The 19,507-nt window shown below is 39.9% G+C and overlaps 1 protein-coding gene across 4 annotated transcripts in view; it reads left to right on the top strand.

Moving 5' to 3' along the window:
- Positions 1-19,507, top strand: part of ABCB7 (ATP binding cassette subfamily B member 7) — a 73,527-nt gene that overhangs the window by 43,373 nt on the left and 10,647 nt on the right. For all 4 annotated transcript variants that reach the window (XM_075068798.1, XM_032787417.2, XM_032787419.2 and 1 more), the window contains 5 exons: positions 6,730-6,887; positions 7,450-7,613; positions 7,777-7,906; positions 8,379-8,550; positions 16,099-16,202. In XM_075068798.1, coding sequence (XP_074924899.1) covers positions 6,730-6,887; positions 7,450-7,613; positions 7,777-7,906; positions 8,379-8,550; positions 16,099-16,202 — 728 coding nt within the window. The remainder of the gene's footprint in view (positions 1-6,729; positions 6,888-7,449; positions 7,614-7,776; positions 7,907-8,378; positions 8,551-16,098; positions 16,203-19,507) is intronic.

The following is a 19,507-nucleotide window of genomic DNA, read 5'->3' as shown; positions in this document are numbered from 1 at the left end:
ACAACCCTCGAACACCTTTCACTAAAATGTCAAGTCTCCTGAACCCCCTCCTAAAAATGAATATTTCCAGGGATTTTCTCCCTTACCTGAGGATAAAGTATAAAAGCAGTGATCTTGGAAGTATAAAATTTGTTTTTGTGACATGCTTATTACACACTATTTATTATTTATCATTACAGTATTTAATTACATTACAAAAACGGCAACACTATTCCAAGATCTCACTTTTGTAGCTTGTATCGCTTTGATTAAGCCTGTTATAAGACAAGGCTCCTAGGTTTCATCAAGGAGTATCAGATGTGAAACAGCATGAAGTATTTAAGAAGCCAACTCAGAGTTCCTCCTACACAACATTCAGGTCTTGAGCAGTCCAGGCAAACAACGCATGTACAACAAAGCTTAAACTCGTTCTTCATAATAATTTAAAAAACAATAGTAGCAGCCTATTTAATTTTAAAAACAGCAAAAAAAATCGCCTCCCTTTCCATTTCCAATAAGGAGTCTTGAAGTTTAAATCTCAGTGTGATAGATATGCTTGCTTTGATCTGCATAGCTCTTGGAAGTCCCCGGGGCTCCGGGTTTCTGGCCCTGTGCTGCCTGGGATCCCTAGGGACAGCTCTGTCTGCCGTTAGGGAATTTTTTCCTGAGAACCTCCTGTAACATTTCGTGAACCCCTGGGAACCACTGTTCTAAGGCCTAGTCTGCACTTGGGGAAGGGGTGGGGAATCGACCTAAGATACACAACTTCAGCTACGATAATGGTGTAGCTGAAGTCAATGTATCTTAGGTCGACTTACCTTGCGTCCTCACGGCATGGGGTCGATTGCCTCCACTCCCCCATCGACTCCGCTTCCACCTCTCGCCATGGTGGACTACAGGAGTCGACGGTAGAGCGATCGGGGATCGATCACTACCCGCCAGTCCGGCGGGTAGTGTAGATGTACCCTAACTGAGCTATCCTAGCAAGTAGTAAAACAAACTTATAGAACAACATAAAACTTGGCTACAGGATAACATAAGATAAATTATGCTTACCTGTATTACTGGACTGCAGGTATTTTGAACTAAATGCAATTTTTTACCACAGTTTTGGTTTTGACTTCTGCCACAGTGAATTTTTTTAATTCAGTTTATCCCACTTTGTTTAATCCTTTTTGTTGGACATGGACATCTAGCATTTATTTTATTGCTGGGATAATGGGTGAGCATTTGCCTTCTCATCTGAGACCGTTGTATCTTAATTCTGCCATGTATATGTGTGGTAGTGCGACACCTGTGTTTTAGAAACTGGTTCTTTATAAAGGAGGAGACCATATTATACTTGCAAATTCACTGACTCTGGAGGTGAATAATCACTTGCATCTGTGACATTCTTAAAGTTAAATACAAGTATTCTGCAATTTTAAAAATAAATCCCAGTCATCTGCAGTACTAACTGTATGAAAATGCTGTTCTGTTATGTTGTTTACAGGGCAGCAGAAGCTTTCCATCTAATTGTCAGAATCTTGCTCCATTGAAAATTATGTCCATTAATTTAAATGTTAATTCTCTGTTAATTCAGTTCACACTTGCGAGGAGGAGGGAGAGATCTTTTTTTGGACCTCCAGTGTGAGTTTACAGAAAAATCATAGAATCATAGGACTGGAAGAACCTCGAGAGGTCACCTAGTCCAGTCCCCTGTACTCGTAGCAAGACTAAGTATTATCTAGACCATTCCTGACAGGTGGTATTCTAACCTGCTCTTAAAAATCTCCAATGATGGAGATTCCACAACCTCCCTAGGCAATTTATTCCAGTGCTTAACCACCCTGACAGTTAGGAAGTTTTCCTAGTGTCCAATCTAAACCTCCGTTGCTGCAATTTAAGCCCATTGCTTCTTGTCCTATCCTCAGAAGTTAAGAAGAATTTTTCTCCCTCCTCCTTGTAACAATCTTTTATGTACTTGAAAACTGTTGTGTCCCCCGCCCCTCTCTGTAGTCTCTTTTCCAGACTAAACAAACCCAACATTTTCAGTCTTCCCTTATAGGTCATGTTTTCTAGACCTTTAATCATTTTTGTTGCTCTTCTCTGGACTTTCTCCAATTTGTTCACATTTTTCCTGAAATGTGGCATCCAGAACTAGTAATGAACAGTACTCCCATTGTGGCCTAATCAGCGCAGAGTAGAGCAGAAGAATTACTTCTCATGTCTTGCTTACAACACTCCTGCTAATACATGCCAGAATAATGTTCACTTTTTTTGTAACTGTGCTACACTGGTGACTCATATTTAGCTTATGGTCCACTATGACCCCCAGATCCCTTTCTGCGGTACATCTTCCTAGGCAGTCATTTCCCCTTTTGTATGTGTATAACTGATTGTTCCTTCCTAAATGGAGTACTTTGCATTTGTCCTTATTGAATTTCATCCTGTTTACTTCAGACCAGTTCTCCAGTTTGTCCAGATCGTTTTGAATTTTAATTCTATCTTCCAAAGCACTTGTAACCCGTCCTAACTTGGTATTCTCCGGAAGCTTTAAAAGTATACTCTCTATACTATTATCTAAATTATTGATGAAGATATTGAACAGAACTGGACCCAGAACTGATTCCTGTGGAACACCACTCGTTATGCCCTTGCAGCATGACTGTGAACCACTGATAACTATTCTCTGGGAATGGTTTTCCAACTAGTTTTGCACCCACCTTATAATATCGCCATCTGGGTTGCATTTCCCCAGTTTGTTTATGAGAAGGTCATGCGAGACAGTATCAAAAGCTTTACTCAAGTCAAGATATACCATGTCTGCCGCTTCCTCTCTAACCACAAGGCACGTTAACCTGTCAAAGAAAACTATCAGGTTGTTTTGACATGATTTGTTCTTGACAAATCCATGCTAACTGCTACTTATCACCTTATTATCTTTTAGATGTTTGCAAATTGATTGCTTAATCATTTGCTCTATTATCTTTCCGTGTACAGAAGTTAAGTCTACTGGTCTGTAATTCCCTGGGTTGTCCTTATTTCCCTTTTTATAGATTGAAAAAGGGCAAATATAGTGCCAGTCTTCTGTCTTCTATGACTTTTCAAAGGTAATTGCTAATGGCTCAGATATCTCCTCAGTCAGCTCCTGGAGTGTTCCAGGATGCATTTCAGCTGGACCTCGTGACTTGAAGACATTTAACTTGTCTAAGTCATTTTTAATTTGTTCTTTCCCTGTTTTAGCCTCTGATCCTACCTCATTTTCATTGGCGTTCTCTGTTAGACATTCAGTCACCACCAACCTTCTTGTTGAAAACTGAAACAAAGACGTCATTAAGCTTGTCTGCCATTTCCACATTTTCTGTTAGTGTTTCCACCCCTTATTGAGTAACGGGCCTACCCTGTCCTTCGTCTTCCTCTTGCTTCAAGTGTATTTGTAGAATGTTTTCTTGTTATGTCTCTAGCTGGTTTGATATTGTTTTGTACCTTGGCCTTTCTAATTTTGTCCTTACATACTTGTGGTGTTTTGTTAATATTCATCTTTTGTAATTTGACCTAGTTTCTGCTTTTTGTAGGACTCTTTTTTTGAATTTCAAATGATTGAAGATCTCCTGGGTAAGCCAGAGTGGTCTCTTGCCAGACTTTCTGTCTTTCCTACCCAATGGCATAGTTTGCTCTTGTGCCCTTAATAATGTCTCTTTGAAAAACTGTCAACTGTCTTCAGTTGTTTTTCCCCTTAGACTTGCTTTCCATGGGATCTTACCTACCAACTCTGAGTTTGCTAAAGTCTGGCTTCTTGAAATCAATTGTCTTTATTTTGCTGTTCTCCCTCCTACCATTCCTTAGGATCATGAACGATATCATTTCATGATCAGTTTCACCCAGACTGCCTTCCGCTATCAAATTCTCAACCAGTTCCTCCCTATTTGTCAAAATCAAATCTAGAACAATCTCTCCCCAGTAGCTTTCTCGACCTTCTGAAATAAAAAATTGTCTCCAGTGCTTTCCAAGAATTTATTGGATAATCATGTCCTGCTGTGTTATTTTCCCAACAGATATCTGAGTAGTTGAAGTCCTCCCATCACCACCAAGTCCAGTGCGTTGGATGATTTTGCTAGTTGTTGAAAAAAAGCCTCATCCACCTCTTCTTCCTGGTTAGGTGATCTGTAGTAGACCCCTACCCATTACATCACCCTTGTTTTTTACCCCTTTTATCCTTACCCAGAGACTTTCAACAATTCTGTCTCAACCTCAGTCCAAATGTATACATTTTTAATATATAAGGCAACACTTCCTCCCTTTTTTCCCTGCCTGTCCTTCCTGAGCAAGCTGTACCCTTCTATGCCAGTATTCCAGTCATGTGTATTATCTTACCAAGTTTCTGTGATCCCAACTATGTCATAGTTGTGTTTATTTACCAGTATTTCGAGTTCTTTCTACTTGTTCCCCAGACTTCTTGCATTAGTATATAGTTATCTAAGATACTGATTTGCGCCCCCCCACTCCCAGTTCTGTCTTATCTCTGTTTTATCCTTGCTATAACAGCTCATGCTCCCCCCAAATTCTGACCCTTCTCCAGGTCTCCATGTTTTTGACTTTCCTGTGGGCTTCGGTCACCTGCCCCCTTCGAACCTAGTTTGAAGGCTTCCTAATATTTGCATTAATGTATTTTTGTAAATTGTACCAATAGTTTAAATTGAAATGAAATATTGTTTAGTGATCAGGGAAATTTTACGCTTTTCTAAGGGTGAATTAACTTATGCTGAAAACCTCCATTCATTATTATAAAATCCACAGACCAGGGCTTTGGAGCTGTGCTCTGGCTCCGCTCCAGCTCCAGGCAAAAACGTGCAGCTCCACTGCTTTGGAGCTGCTCCCCGCTCCAGCTCTGGGCTCCGCTCCAAAGCCCTGCCACAGACGATGATGGTTCTAAGACCTGTAGTTGGAAAAGTAACTCATGTTGAATGCACTGTCTCTTCTAGGGATTCTGGGTTTCTCTAGGATATATAAGTTCATGGAAAGACATGGGTATAATGGAGACATATTACAGATCAGTTCTTGCACCCATCAGTTGCTCATTCATTCTGAGATGGTACTAGGGCTATGTATACACTTATGTCGCTCAGGGGTGTCAATAGGCCACCTCCCTCAGTTTCTCTTACCAACATAACTACTCCCCCTTGGTGGTGGTGGATTAATTAAGTTGATGGGAGAGCTCTCTCCCGTCATCTTAGATTGGCTAGGCATAGCCTAGCCCTGTGTTTGTTTGCGAAGCCCTTCTCTCGAGGTAGATCCTATACCTGATAGAACTGTCTAGAGTCATTTAGTGTTATGGCACATGCTGGTACCTATTAATCTAAAGAATCTGACATTTAGATAGAAAAAGATTTAGTAGGAAATGTAACTTAGCAGTACACTTGTAAATCTTGACTTCCATAGTATGTGCTGAAGAATTACAGAAACATGACTGTTATATTTATTGATGCGTGTGGCTTTTTGCTGGGCATCTTTTTTTTACTGAAAATATTTTTTAAAAGGGAAAATCCTTTCTGTTCGGTTGACTTGTCCATCCTCTACCCATGCAAGATTGTTTCCCTACACTATGTACTGTACTGTAGCACTTTTTCTCATCTAGTTTTAAATGATTCTAGTGAAGCTCCACCACTAGTCTCAGAAGGCTATTCCCCAATCTAATAGAATCCCAGTACGGAAATGTTTCTACATATTTTATCTTTCTTTACTCATTTCCATCCCTCACACTAAACAGTACCTCTTCTATTTCAGATAAGATGGAATAATTATTAAATACTTGTAGACTAACATGGCAGCAGAATGACCCCATTTGGTCATTATTTTAGTTAAGCGGAACTAAAATATCTCAGGCATAACAAAGCACCAGAATGATGGGATAAGCAAAGATTTCTCTTGACATGGGAGTCCTTGTGTGGCAAATGCTGGTATATCTTCGTCTGTTTGCCTGCCCTTCTTCCCACACATAAGGGATATGCCAGAGGAAGAGAGGCAGTGTTGTGGAGTGCACAGCATTGTGACAGATCCTTGGCTGGTGCACTGTCTGGCTATTGTAACCAGTGTAACGTAGGCCAGCTCCCAGCTGGCCCAAAAGCAGGAGAGTGGAAAAGTGGCTGGGAGCCCTTTCCTGCCTGTTCTCGGCCAAGTATAAATTCAGCACATCTGAAGATTGACCACTTCTTAGTTTTTCCTCACCGGTCAGGCCTGTCTGTCTTTTTGGCTGTTCTTTGAATATCTTCCTGCTCAATGTATTTGGTACTGAGTTCCTCATAGTGTCACACAGTATCCTAAGTGTGTTCTCACCAGAGCCACATAGAAAATCAATGTTCCCTTTCTGGTCCATGAAATGATGCCCCTATATCTAGGTTCCTTTGGTTGTTTCTTATCTATATTTCTAAGGTCTTTTAGATCCCATTGAAAAAAGAGAAACAGTGGAGTTTGCAGCATCTCTCGGTCTAGAATTTTCTGTGATTTTACAACTATACTATCTGCCTCTTTTTTTCCAAATAGTTTAATATTGTAATGAAATCAGCATTAGTGACGACTGTGGCACTTCACTGGACAAACTGTGCTTCTCCAAGAATGACTTTTCTTTTGTGTTGTCAACAGTTGTGTCCTATTATAAATGTGATATAACACAGACTATGCTGGATTTCACACTAACAGCCCTAAAATATTTGTGCCATCCTGGTAAAATACTTAACATAAACGCTGTCTCTCCCTTATCTTTATTTTAAGGGAACTTGACAGTTGGGGATCTGGTAATGGTGAATGGACTGCTATTCCAGCTTTCTCTACCACTTAACTTCCTGGGAACAGTATACAGAGAGACTAGGCAAGCTCTCATAGATATGAACACCTTGTTTACACTGCTCAGCGTAGACACAAAAATTAAAGTAAGTAATTTAGAAAGTACTTTAAAAAAAAGTTACCAAATACTTCAGCGTAATAGGGTATTTTTTTCCTGGCAATGTTCTCACTTCATTCTCTGTTACCTTTCAGAGCTAATTTCTATTTTACAAGGAAATACTGTGTAAGAAAGCTCTGTTCATTCTATGTGTTAAGAGCAGTTAGTAGAATAGCTTTTGCTTTTAACTTGCAGAGCCGTTTAGTAAGAGAGAATGTTATTTCGCAGAGAAGCTGTCTTGGTATTGAGATTTTTTGTTTTAGTATTTGCACCACGTTCTTAAGTCTTTTAGTTGTAATTAATGATGCAGAATTTATTATGCAAAAAAGCTGCGTAGAAGCTGAATGATCAGAAGGGAAATTTTTGACCTTCAGGGAGGAGAGGAATGAAATACAATCTTCACATGTATGGCTGAAATAAATATTTTTTAACTTGTTAAAGTTAAAGGATCCGCCTTTCACTTTTTGAATTAGGAAGTTGACTGTTAAGTTTGTTGAGCTGTTTGAAATACATTCTGGGCAGTATATAAAGTGGCACTCTTTTTTTAATAGGACAAAGAGCTGGCTCCACCGCTGCACATCACACCACAGACTGCTACCATCGCCTTTGATAACGTGTATTTTGAATACCTTGAGGGGCAGAAAGTCCTTAATGGAGTGTCTTTTGAAGTCCCTGCAGGAAAGAAAGTGGCCATTGTAGGAGGTAGTGGGTCAGGGTGGGTAAATGGACTGTGCCAAATTCTGCATCATTGATTGGAGCTTGAAAATGATTTGATTCTGCTTTGAAAAAAATTTTTCGGTGATACTTTTATATTGACTGAGCTTTACAAATGCTGAACTAAAATTTAACCTTCATTTCAACCCATCTCTCAATTTTAGAAAAAGCACAATAGTAAGATTACTATTCCGCTTCTTTGAACCCCGGAAAGGAAATATTTATGTTGCTGGTCAGAATATACAAGACATCAGCTTGGAAAGCCTGAGGAAGGCTATAGGCGTTGTACCTCAGGTATAGTGTTCTATAATATCCCAGATGTCCTTGATAGTGTAACTTTTGATATTCAGAAACTCTGGTTCAAATGGAAGACAGGGTTTGCACAGTTGTGTTGTCAGGCTTAATTTGAAAGTCTCTGTTGCTTCAGTATTTCAGGAACCCTTGTAACTTTAATATTTGAAACATCAAGGAGATGTTACTACTGGAAATGAAGAGGTTTCTTGTACGATGTTTTACATAGTCGTTAACGCTTGTTGCAAAATGGTAAAACTAGAGCATGTATTATAAAGATCTTAATGATGTCACTCAAAATACATTTTATATCTATTCAAGATATTGAAACATCTAATTACGTTTTCCCAGAAACATTTTTCCTTTAAGGCCTCAGTGGAAGAGTATAAGCTAATCTGTATTGATTTTTTTTTCAACCTGCATCCATGAAGTATCAATTATATTTTCATATTTAAAATACTCTTTACAATTGTAGGATGCTGTTCTATTCCATAACACCATCTACTACAACCTCTTATATGGTAATGTTGGTGCATCAGCAGAAGAGGTGTATGCAGTAGCAAAGTTGGCAGGAATCCATGATGCTATTACCCGAATGCCCAATGGGTACAACACACAAGTTGGTGAACGAGGACTCAAGCTCTCAGGTAAATCCGTAAAGATGTACATTCTTTGCACCCTTTTTGCTAGCTCCAAACTGTGTCCACATTTCACACGTCACCCTGAGATGTCATTAATTTGAAGTTCTTAGCTGACATGTAATAAGCATAGAGTTAAATATTAATACCAGTGGCTTAAGACCTCTGTATTCTAGAAAGTATTTAAAGGAATATATTTTCAGGGGATATTAAGTAATGTCAGAATTACATAGACTTTTTTCCTTCTAGTGTGATGTGTGGGGGTAGTAGAAGAATATGTATGAATAGAATTGGAATGTCTGATGTCTTTGGTTTGATGGTGTGTGTTCCTGTTTATGTTGTGTTGTAGGTTTACACAAATGTGTGTAGACTTTCCAAGTTTGGATTTTTAAATATAAATGTGCAGCTACTACTTTTTTTTTTTAGTGAGTGCTATTATGAAGTATGTTGGTACAGTGTACTGGAAATTGATCCTTTTCATAGTAAAAGAGATTTTATAATTTTATGGTAACTTGCTGTTTTGAATTTGAAATAAATTAATACATACACATTGCATTCTGTCAGTTAAGGTTATTGACTATATAACACACCTAATACAAAACCTGAAAGGCAAGGAAATAAAAAGTTAACATACCCTGTGCAGCTCCACCCAGAGACTCACATCTCACCCAGCAGCACAACCACCATACGCTACAGAGAATGCACCACAACCTTAGCTCAGTAGGTATGCCAGCCTTTCAGCATCACCCTGCCAAAATTCCACCTACCATCTCCATACCACATTCAGACCTGACTGTCTCCTCTCGCTTCCCACCACTGCCCCTTCTGTACAGTTCTGTAAAATTACACATATGCATGTTTGAGGAAAGGGGGGGGTGGAAGGCTGGCATCCTTACTGGGACAGAGTTAAGTGGGTGATAGCGAGTGATAGATGACTGACTGCATGGCAGTTAGGAAATGTCTGGATGCCTTACCTTGTTTATTTGTAGGGCTTTTGAGGTGGGTGGATGTAGGGGGGTTAAAGATGTAGAATTTTGTATTTTTATTGGTGTTTGTGTGCTTCCTACATGCTTTTCATTGAGTGTTTCAGCCTTAGCCATCTTTTAAACCTAAAGTTTTATTTGGAAATAAGCTGTTAGATTTGTGCTCAAGACATTGTCAACATTATTAACCTATGAATTGTATATGTTGAATAATGCAAAACTAAAATCCATGTTCATCTTGCAGGATGAAACAATCGTAACAAAAAAATAAATGTTGCATTTTACGTAGTAGTCTGTATTCTTATGGTGCTTACAAATGTTTTATAATATATAGCTGCATGAAAGTGGAATGTGGTAGCCATTTCATGAAGTATTCCCGTGTTTATTCTGCTAATGGAATTGATTTTCCTTGGTGATGGGTTTTCTGGAAAGTGCAAAGTGTGGTGATGACAAAATTCATAGGTGCCTGGATCCATTTTCTGTTATAGGTTTCAAAGATGTAAGGCAACATCTGCTTCTGACCAGATTCATATGCCCATGTATGCAGCAGTGTGTGCATTGTTCTTAAGGTGCATGTTGAAAGAAAATAACTGATGTATTAGATTACTGAGATGATAATATGGCTATGAAGAGTTCCCAAAGAAAGAAGTGCTTTTGTCCATGACTAAAAGCCTCTTGATGAAGTTTAAACTTCTCATATATTTTGTTTAAACTTTAAAGTTAATATCTGAAAACTGGCATATGTGAGCATTTGCCTTATTTCACAAGAAGGGTTTTGGCCCCTTTTTTTAAAATAACTTAATTAGAATAATGTGAAAGTGTGAAGCATTACTGGAGAAGTGGAGAGAAGTAGGTTATCAGAAAAGAGTGATTGCATGACACGGAGGCTGTGTGCATAGATGGTTGGGGAGGGCATTCCAGAGGCAGGAGAAAGCACAAAGGCATTTGTGGACACTTGAAGGGAAGCAGGATATGTATAGCCCAAGGGCTGAGTGAGGGAGTAGAGTAAGACAAGATACAAGCAAGACAGAAGGATGTAGAACCTAGCAGATAGGGATAAAAACATTTTGGCCAGTAACATTGTATATGATTTGCAGGATGCAAGCTGGCTTTATTCTTACACTGTTTTCTCCAATACTGCTAATATCTCAAGCCTTGTAACTTCAAACGATGGCCTCACCATCAGAAATGCCATTGTAAAATCAAATTTTGTCTTGAAAGACTCTTCTCCCATTAGTTATGGGAGAAGTTCTTGCCTTTCTGACCTTGAGACTCTTGGGCAGAAGCCTTTTTGAAAGTTGAGGAAATATTTACACCATTTTACACTTTGCACTGTCACCATCGTGATCTTCACTACACACATAACACAAGTTTTTTGCGGAAGAAGCACTTAAATTGCAGTGAAAAATGCAATTTTAACATTATTATTATTGGGGGGGGTTTTAAGGCTTCAGTGTTGAAATACAAAATGTGTCCAGCCTAAACTGCCCTAGCTGCAATTTAAACCCATTGCTTCTTATCCTATCCTCAGAGGTTAAGAACAATAATTTTTCTCCCTCCTCCTTGTAACAGCTTTCTATCATGTCCCCTCTGTCTTCTCTTTTCCAGACTAAACAAACCCAGTTTTTTCACTCTTCCCTCATAGCTCATGTTTTCTCAACCTTTAATCATTTTGTTGCTCTTCTCTGGACTTTCTCCAATTTATCCACATTTTTCCTGAAATGTGCTGCCCAGAACTTGACACAGTACTCCAGCTGAGGCCTAATCAGCGCAGAGTAGAGCAGAAGAATTACTTCTCATGTCTTGCTTACAACACTCCTCCTAATACAGCCCAGAATGATGTTCACAGTTTTTGCAAGTGTTACACTATTGACTTATATTTAGCTTGTAATTCACTGATCCCCAGATTCCTTTCTGCAGTGCTCCTTCCTACGCAGTCATTTCCCATTTTGTATGTGTGCAACTGATGGTTCCTTCCGAAGTGGAGTATTTTGCATTTGTCCTTATTGACTTCCATCCTATTTACTTCAGTTCAGACCATTTCTCTACTTTGTCCATATCAATTTGAATTTTAATTCTGTCCTCCAAAGTTCTTGCAGTTCCTCAGAGCTAGGTATCATCCGCAAACTTTATAACTGTACTCTCTATGCCCTTATCTAAATCATTGATGAAGATCTTGAACAGAACCGAATCCAGAACTGATCCCTGTCAGACCCCACTTGATATCCCTTTCCGTCTTGGCTGTGAACCACTAATAACTATTCTCTGGGAATGGTTTTCCAACCAGTTATGCACCCTAACTTATGGTAGCTCCATCTAGGTTGTATTTCCCTAGTTCTCAGGGCTGGCGCTTCCACTAGGCATTTTGCCACCCTCGGCGGAAATTCAGCGGCGGGGGGTCCTTTCACTCCAAGTCTTCGGCAGTAGGTCCTTTACTCACTTCAGGACCCGCCACTGAAGTGCCCTGAAGACGCAGAGCAGAAGGACCCCTGCCACCGAATGCTCTGAGGAGCGTTGCCACCTAGGGCAGCAAAAACTGTGGCGCCGCTCCTGCTAGTTCTGTTTCCCTACTCATTTATTTTTGACACTAAATTAGGTGAGTATTAGAAAGTGGACAATAGTAGTTAACGTGTCATAACTTTTACATGTGATCAAGGTGCCAGGGAGGCTTAAGCCAATACTTCCAGAAATACTCACTAATTTGGGGTGCTTCAAGTGGGACATTGAATTGAACTCTATTAAAGTTGTGTGTGTTCAGCACCTTTCGGGGCCCAACATCTCTCAATTTGGAATCTTTAAAGAGAGCCATTTGAAAATTAGTTGACAATTTCGGGCTTTAATGTTTCAGACTCTTTCATCTGGATTCTGATATAACATGTTTTACTAGTTAGAGCTACGTTTTCAGTGTTAATGAAAGTTGTAAAGCCAAACTCCATCTATTGTGCTGAAAACCCCTTATTACTGAACAATTATATTCTTGTTTGTTTAATGGACTTGATACACCTTGTCACTAGTTCACTTTTATAGATAAACCTCTGACTTTACAAAGTAGCTCCATTTGAGTACTATCAATGTGATAATGACTTTGAAGTTTCATATTTTTCTGGAATTGTGAAATGGAAACCAGACCCTCTTCCCCAAATGCTTATCTGCTTTAGTTCATTAGAGCTTAAAACAATAAGTTCAGCCTCACATCTCCTGAGGGAAAATACTCAATTCTTTCCCAGAAAGTTTTTCCCCCCAAAGCATTCTAGAAGAGGGAGCAGAGAAAACTAGGCGGAAGACAGTGAGTACACTCTGTATTTTAAGTGGTCTGTATTGAAATCCATATATTTCATTTTAACAATGGAAGAAGTTGAGTTTGAGGGGCCACTGTTCATAAACAGAGGATGTTTCAGTAAAAGAAAGGTACTTACTGGTGATATTAAAAATAAGCTTTGGTGGAGGAGAGAGAGAAATAATGGACTTCCAGATGGAAAATGTGTGGCAACATTTTTCATTGTAATTATGAGCCCTCATTCTCATAGATGTTCATCCTGTGAAGTGGAACACGTGATTAGAATTCTGTATGCAAATGGCTTACTTGATGTAGTAAAAGATCCTTTTGTTCAAGTAATCCAGTGGTGATCATTGTAAAGTTGTGGGATGTACATTGTAGCAAGCCAACAGCACACTTAAAGAGTTTAAAACTTTTTTTAAATGGGTAACTAAGTAGCCTGTGTGTAATGTGGGCAACATTCAGTCAAGTCAATGAATTGACATCTCTCTAGTGTCAGTAAATTAGCTTTAACAAGAAGAAATATCTATCTATTGTATGTATGTCTATAGATTTTAATGTGGCAAAGGAAACATGACAAATATTGCATGATGGTTCTCACTTGTATAATGCTGAAATAAAAGGTGCAGTGGGGAAGAGTGTTTGTTAAAATGGAAACTTCTATATTCATTAAATGCAATGAGTAAAATGCTTAATGGACAGTAAACATTGTAAAATTAACTGTTTACGTAGAGAGTGAACAACAAATATCAAAACAGTTTTTATCCTATGCAGGCGATATGAATCTAAATTTTAAATATTGATATAAACATGCCTTTTATTTGTCTACTGTATTAAGCATTGCAAATACAAAAGCATTTAAAATATTCAGTGAACACTGCTTTGTTGGATTGTGCATAAAGAAAAATATGAAGCAATTGAATATGCTGCAAACCGGCTGAATAAGAGAAGGCCACAGATTATGGGATCACTGTATGCCTTTCAATCACGGGCTCTAGCAAACTGTAATATTCTTCATACTGGATATTTCTTAAGAGAAGTAACAATAACATCTTGGGAAAATAGTGCAACTTCTGTTTATTGCTCAGTTGAACCACATTCTTATATACACAGATTACACAGTAAGTAAGGGTTATATCAACACGAGATGGTGGGTCTGATGAGATCCCTGGGATGCAGCCTGTGACTGTGTGACCGCTGTTCCACCTTAATTCTCTCCATCCTGGGCTCTCTCACAATGCCTTGCTAGTGACGAGCAGCAAGCCCCTCCAGGAGCTGTGATCACTCAGCACACCAGCATGTGGAGCCCCACAGACCCAGCTAGATCTCATGAACGCTCCCAGAGCCACTCATAAATTACACAGAGAGGCACCAGAGCCAAATCCTCCCAGCACTGTACCCCAGGAATATACTGTCTTGCACTGTTCAAGACGAGCAGGGCAAATTTATTAATTGGTTCATCACTTCATCAATGGAAAGGGTATCTACACCACCCTTTGCAAAACCTGAGCAAGTTTGCCACACGCTTCATACAAACTCACTGGTGAAGATATACAGTAAAACGTATTGATTACAAAAAATAGATTTTAAGTGATTATAAGTGATAGGCAACAAGTCAATGTTAATTACCATAAGAAATAAAATATAAGCACACAGTCTAAACTCTCAACCTTATTAGACTGAGTAATAACTAGACTAAGCAGTTTTTCTCACCCCACTGGATATTGCAGTCCATAATATACAGATTTCACCTTTGAAATCTGGGCCAGTACCCTCAGTTGGAGTCTTCAGAGTATCCTTGTTGCTTGCAGCATAGGTGGGTGAAGGAGAAAAGGCCCAGCATGAGCCTTCTGTGTTTGGTTTTATACCCTCAGTCCATGTGCGTGGAAAACACAAGTCCAGACATGTCTGGGTGATGTTGCTGAGTCTCCAGGCAAGGTTGAGCAATTCCCCTGATGTGGGCCCCATGCAGGTGAGTCATTGCATTGTAGCTCCCTTGCTGGACAATGGTGGTTGATGGGTTGATTGACACCCCACCTGGGTGTTGGTTACATTCTTTGCTGTTGCCTCTGGGGAGCTCATATCTGGCTGATTCCCCAACTTACAACATGTTTTAGTGACCACCATACAACACAATTCTCATAACTTCACCTGTACCAATGATACACATATATAGATAGAGAAATCACTTTCAGCAGATCACAACCTTTCCCCTGATACTTTACAAGGCAAGCTTTATATATAAGATCATGATTATACAAAAATAGAGACTATGGGGGTTCAGGATGCTCCCTCGAGATATAGAATCTCACAGTGGGAATTAGTGAACAACAGAACCACAAGGTAGAAAAAACGGATGCTTAGGGGAACATTTATTGGGGGGTGTTAGGTGTTGTGTATGCAGGAACTTGAGGCTGCTGCAATCAGTTTAAGAATTGTGTACATAATCATATTGGATTTTTAGGGAGAAACTGAGTAAAGACGAATAGTGGAAGGCTAGCCAAAAATGAGTCATGAGAGAGATTTGGTGGCAGCATGTAATGTTGCAAGGCTCATGTGATGATGGAGGCTATTTTAGGCATGGAACATCGTATATGAGCATATAGTCCGAAGTCAGAAGCAGCATGAAACCAATTCAGTACCTTACAAACTGGAATCAAAAGATTGAGTTCTGTTCCTGGCTCTGCTACTGACCTGTCTGATCTTGCACTAGTCACTTTGCCTCTCTGTTTCTGTTTCCCCATCTGCAAAATGGAAATAATGATTCTTAGCTTCTTTTTTAATGCTCTTTTAAGATCTGTACATGAAATAAAAATAGCTATGTAAGAGCTAAGTATTATTTCAAAACCACTGGGCCCTCTTTTTACTCTTGAGCACTTTGTTGCCCCCACTAAATTGTGTTAGGAAGGTTACTTTCTGTCCAGCTTTAACACTGATTTCAAAATTGAAATCAGTTTTACGTTTGACTAATACTTCTGGTGTCACTATTCAGAAAATGGCTGCTGTTTGCAGCCAGAAGCATAGTAATTCCAATTGTCATTTCAGCCACAAATGGACTTTAATCCCATGTGAAAATTATCAGGTAAAATTCTGCTGAGCAAAATGGGTGGAAGTTTCTTGTAATGCAACTGTAATCCCTCTCTTTTTATATGAAATGTTTGCATGGCAAAGATGAATGAAAAAGGACTTCCAGTGTATCCTATTTGTAGGTCTCTCTCTTTATGTGTTACAGGTGTTAGAATACCATGTCATGGTGATCAAGGCAAAAATAACTTTTTTTTCTTCTCTGTTGCTCAGGAGGGGAAAAGCAAAGAGTTGCTATTGCCAGAGCCATCTTAAAGAATCCTCCTATTATTCTCTACGATGAAGCCACATCATCTTTAGATTCAATTACAGAAGAGGTAAATTAGGATAAAGAATCTAAAGCCTTTTCAGCTGCATTCTATCCGGTTTTGCTGGCCCTCCAACCTCCTTCCAGAAGAGTTTTTGTCATGTTTGCTTTTTGTCTAGCTACTCAAATGCCATTCTTTAATATTGTCAATGAGAAGAGTAAAGAATCTTTCCGCAAAGGCCAAAAGTTGAGACACTAAGGGTATATCTACACTGAGATGAAAAAACCCATGGCACTGCTGTCAGAGCCCAGGTCAGCTGACTCTGACTCCACCCCAAGCCCAAACTCTGCATTGCAATTTTATAGCCTCATGAGCCTGAGCCCTGCAGAACCAGAGTCAGCTGACCCAGCCAGCAGTAGCCATGCCACAGGTCTCTTATTGCAGCGTAGATGTACCTTGAGATTCCCAACCTACACTGCCCCAGAGCAATGTCAGGTTCACATCTGAACTACTGTCCTGTTTTACAGCATGACATCCCATTGCAGCAGTAAGCCCACATCATTTGAAAGTGTTGCAGTTGCTAATGTACTCATGGTGTATGAAGCCTACAGTCCACTTTAAATAGACAAATTTGGGTGTTATTTAATATTCATTACAATAGAGGTAATTTAAATGATTGTGACATAATGCGAAATAGAAAACCTTTCGTTCATTGTGGAGCATCATACTGAGATGCAAGTCAGGTATGCATAACCTGCACTGCTGGTATTAATTTATATTCATTTCATAGGAAGGGCTGTGAAATATGAGAATGTTGTGACACAGATGTCATGACACTACCACAGCAACTGCATAAGACTTCATAACCACATCTTTGTACAAAATACAAAAATCTCAGCAGTAACAAGTAATTTCATGAACTAATAGCGTTTTCTAAAACTGGAGCTAAAAGAACGCTGTTTACAAATTGTTTCCACTTGTGTAGATTATTTGGCATACTTTGACTGCCAATCACTAGATTGTACTTATTTTACAGACATGGGGAAGCCATTTAATGTATTCTTGGTACATGCTTATGGGGTATAATATAAATAATCCCCCAGTCTGTAGTAAACCACTTCCTTGGACTTGTGTTTTTATCATTTGTGACAACGATTTCTGAAGAGTACTACTTTTTTTCCTCTCATTTTACTATATTTATTGCAAGGTTGCCAAACAAAGCTGAATGTTTGCACAACACAGCTGCACTTTAAAAGCAGCAAATAAAAATTAGTCCAGAGATGTATATCTTGTAATCACAATGTTTTCTGACAGAGGCTAGCTTTATTTAAAGAAAACAAAATGCATATCCCAGCTTGTGTAGCAATTACCGTAAGAGAGCTTGTGCATGTCTACACTGTGGTAGAACACCCAGGGCATCTAGTCTCAAACCCATAGTCAGCTGACCTGGGCTATCTGTGGCCATGCTGCAGGTCTTTTATTCCATTGTAGACATTGCCTTACATCATACTAATGTATCTGAGGTATGCAGCTCATGAAGGTGGAAAAGGAAACACTGCTTCTGACTTGATGGGGATGGCTGTAGATAGGAAATATTTCCTTGGGCTGTTGTGGTTTGGGGATATTTGTGTTCCTTGTTGACACAGGCCAGGGTTTACATTTAAAATTTAGGTCATCGTAGCTACTTCAGCCACAGTGTGAAAAATCCACACCCCAGATCGATGTAGCTATGTTGACCGAACCCTCATAGACAGCTATGTCAATTAAGAATATTTCTACCAACCTAATACTTCTGTCAGCCTAGCTATCATTATTTGGTGAGATGGTGTTCCTACACCATGGAAAATCCCGTTTCATCAGCATAGGCTACAATTACGTGGCAGCAAGTATCACTGGGTAGCCTGGGCATAAGCTTTCGTGAGTGTAAAAACTCACTTTTTCAGATGTAAGCAGGTTATGCGAACATGGCTCCCATGGCATAGTTAAACTGGTATAATCTCCATAGTGTAGACATACCCACAGTCTTGGCTGTTCTTTAATTTTTGTTGATTTGGAGAGTAAAACACTATATACCTGCACATGCCACAGCTATCCGCACTTATCCGCACTGTTTCTTGTACAACCTACAAAAGTTTTTTTCTAAAGGTGAGCAAACAGTTCCCTTCCTCTACCCCCTTGAGATGTTTAAATTTCATAGAGAAGTGTAACCTCTCTTGGCTTTCCTTCACACTGCAAAGCTCCACTTCGAGGACTTTACAGAGCTACTGATGTCTTATTCTAGGCGTGTGTTGCTTCTTCCATAAATAGTTTCAGCTATTTTATAATTTGGGGCTTTGAAGACGTTCTTCAGCATTCATTAAAACTTCATTTGACATGTTACACAATCTAATTTTATTTCCTCTTAAGTGTGTGTGTGTGTGTATATAAAAAAAAAAATTCCCCTCTCACGCTCCTATGGTGTATTGTCTCCAACCTCTCCTCTACCAGGCCTGGGAGTTGAGGTTCTGCGCCAGATCTTAGCTGTCCTAGCACTGCACTCTCTGGACAGAGACTCTGAGTTGTTCCGGATCTGTGAGCCACTCACCCATTAGAGTCACAGCCCCGATGGCTCCTACCACACGGACCACTTTGGCCTCACTTTCCAATCCTCTCTAGTTCCTCAGGCCTGGTACTTCTCCAGCTTCTCATATCCTTCTTCCTGATTTGCTGTACTTGCCTGCTATATCTATCACCACCGCTGTCTCTGGTCCTTGTCTATTACACGATGCTGGTTGATTGCCAGTACCTGCCTGCCGTCTGGATCTGGAAGTCCCACAGAATCTTAGCCCTGCTATTCCACAACCTTCTGTGAATCTCCCATCTGGTCTTGGAGGTCTAGCCCATACGCTCTGCAGATGTTCCTACACAATGCCAGCCACTGGTTGTGCCGTCGAGTGTATGCTTGTTCCTGCCTGCATCTACATCTGCCACTATTGTTGACTGTCTCTGAGGCCTCTCTGCACGTCTCGCACCTGGGGTCCTCCAGGTTGGTGACCCCTTCAATGGATCTGGCTCAGTCGCTTTCCGTGCTGCTATGATAACAGTGCCTCAGTGCTGTCTTTAGTCCACCCTTCCAGCCACTGGTAGGATTCCAATGTCAGCCACCTCAGCTGTCTGTCATGGTACATCCCATGCAGGTCTTGTCTGCCATGGCACTCTTCTGCTTGGTCTTCCTCCCATGTCTGCTGCTGCTCAGCATTCTCTCAGCAGCTCACTTGGGCCATCTTACTGATGTACTCCTGATGTTCGGTTCATCCAGCTTTGACGCTCACCAAAGCCCGCCCGCCTTCTTTCCGGTGGTATACAGTCTCGCGTGTTGACTTAGGGTGGAACCT

Source organism: Chelonoidis abingdonii, chromosome 8, assembly GCF_003597395.2.
Source record: "Chelonoidis abingdonii isolate Lonesome George chromosome 8, CheloAbing_2.0, whole genome shotgun sequence".
NCBI classification, from domain to species: Eukaryota; Metazoa; Chordata; order Testudines; family Testudinidae; genus Chelonoidis; species Chelonoidis abingdonii.
The sequence above is the reverse complement of the archived record's forward strand: the minus strand, read 5'-3'. Positions and strand labels throughout refer to the sequence as shown.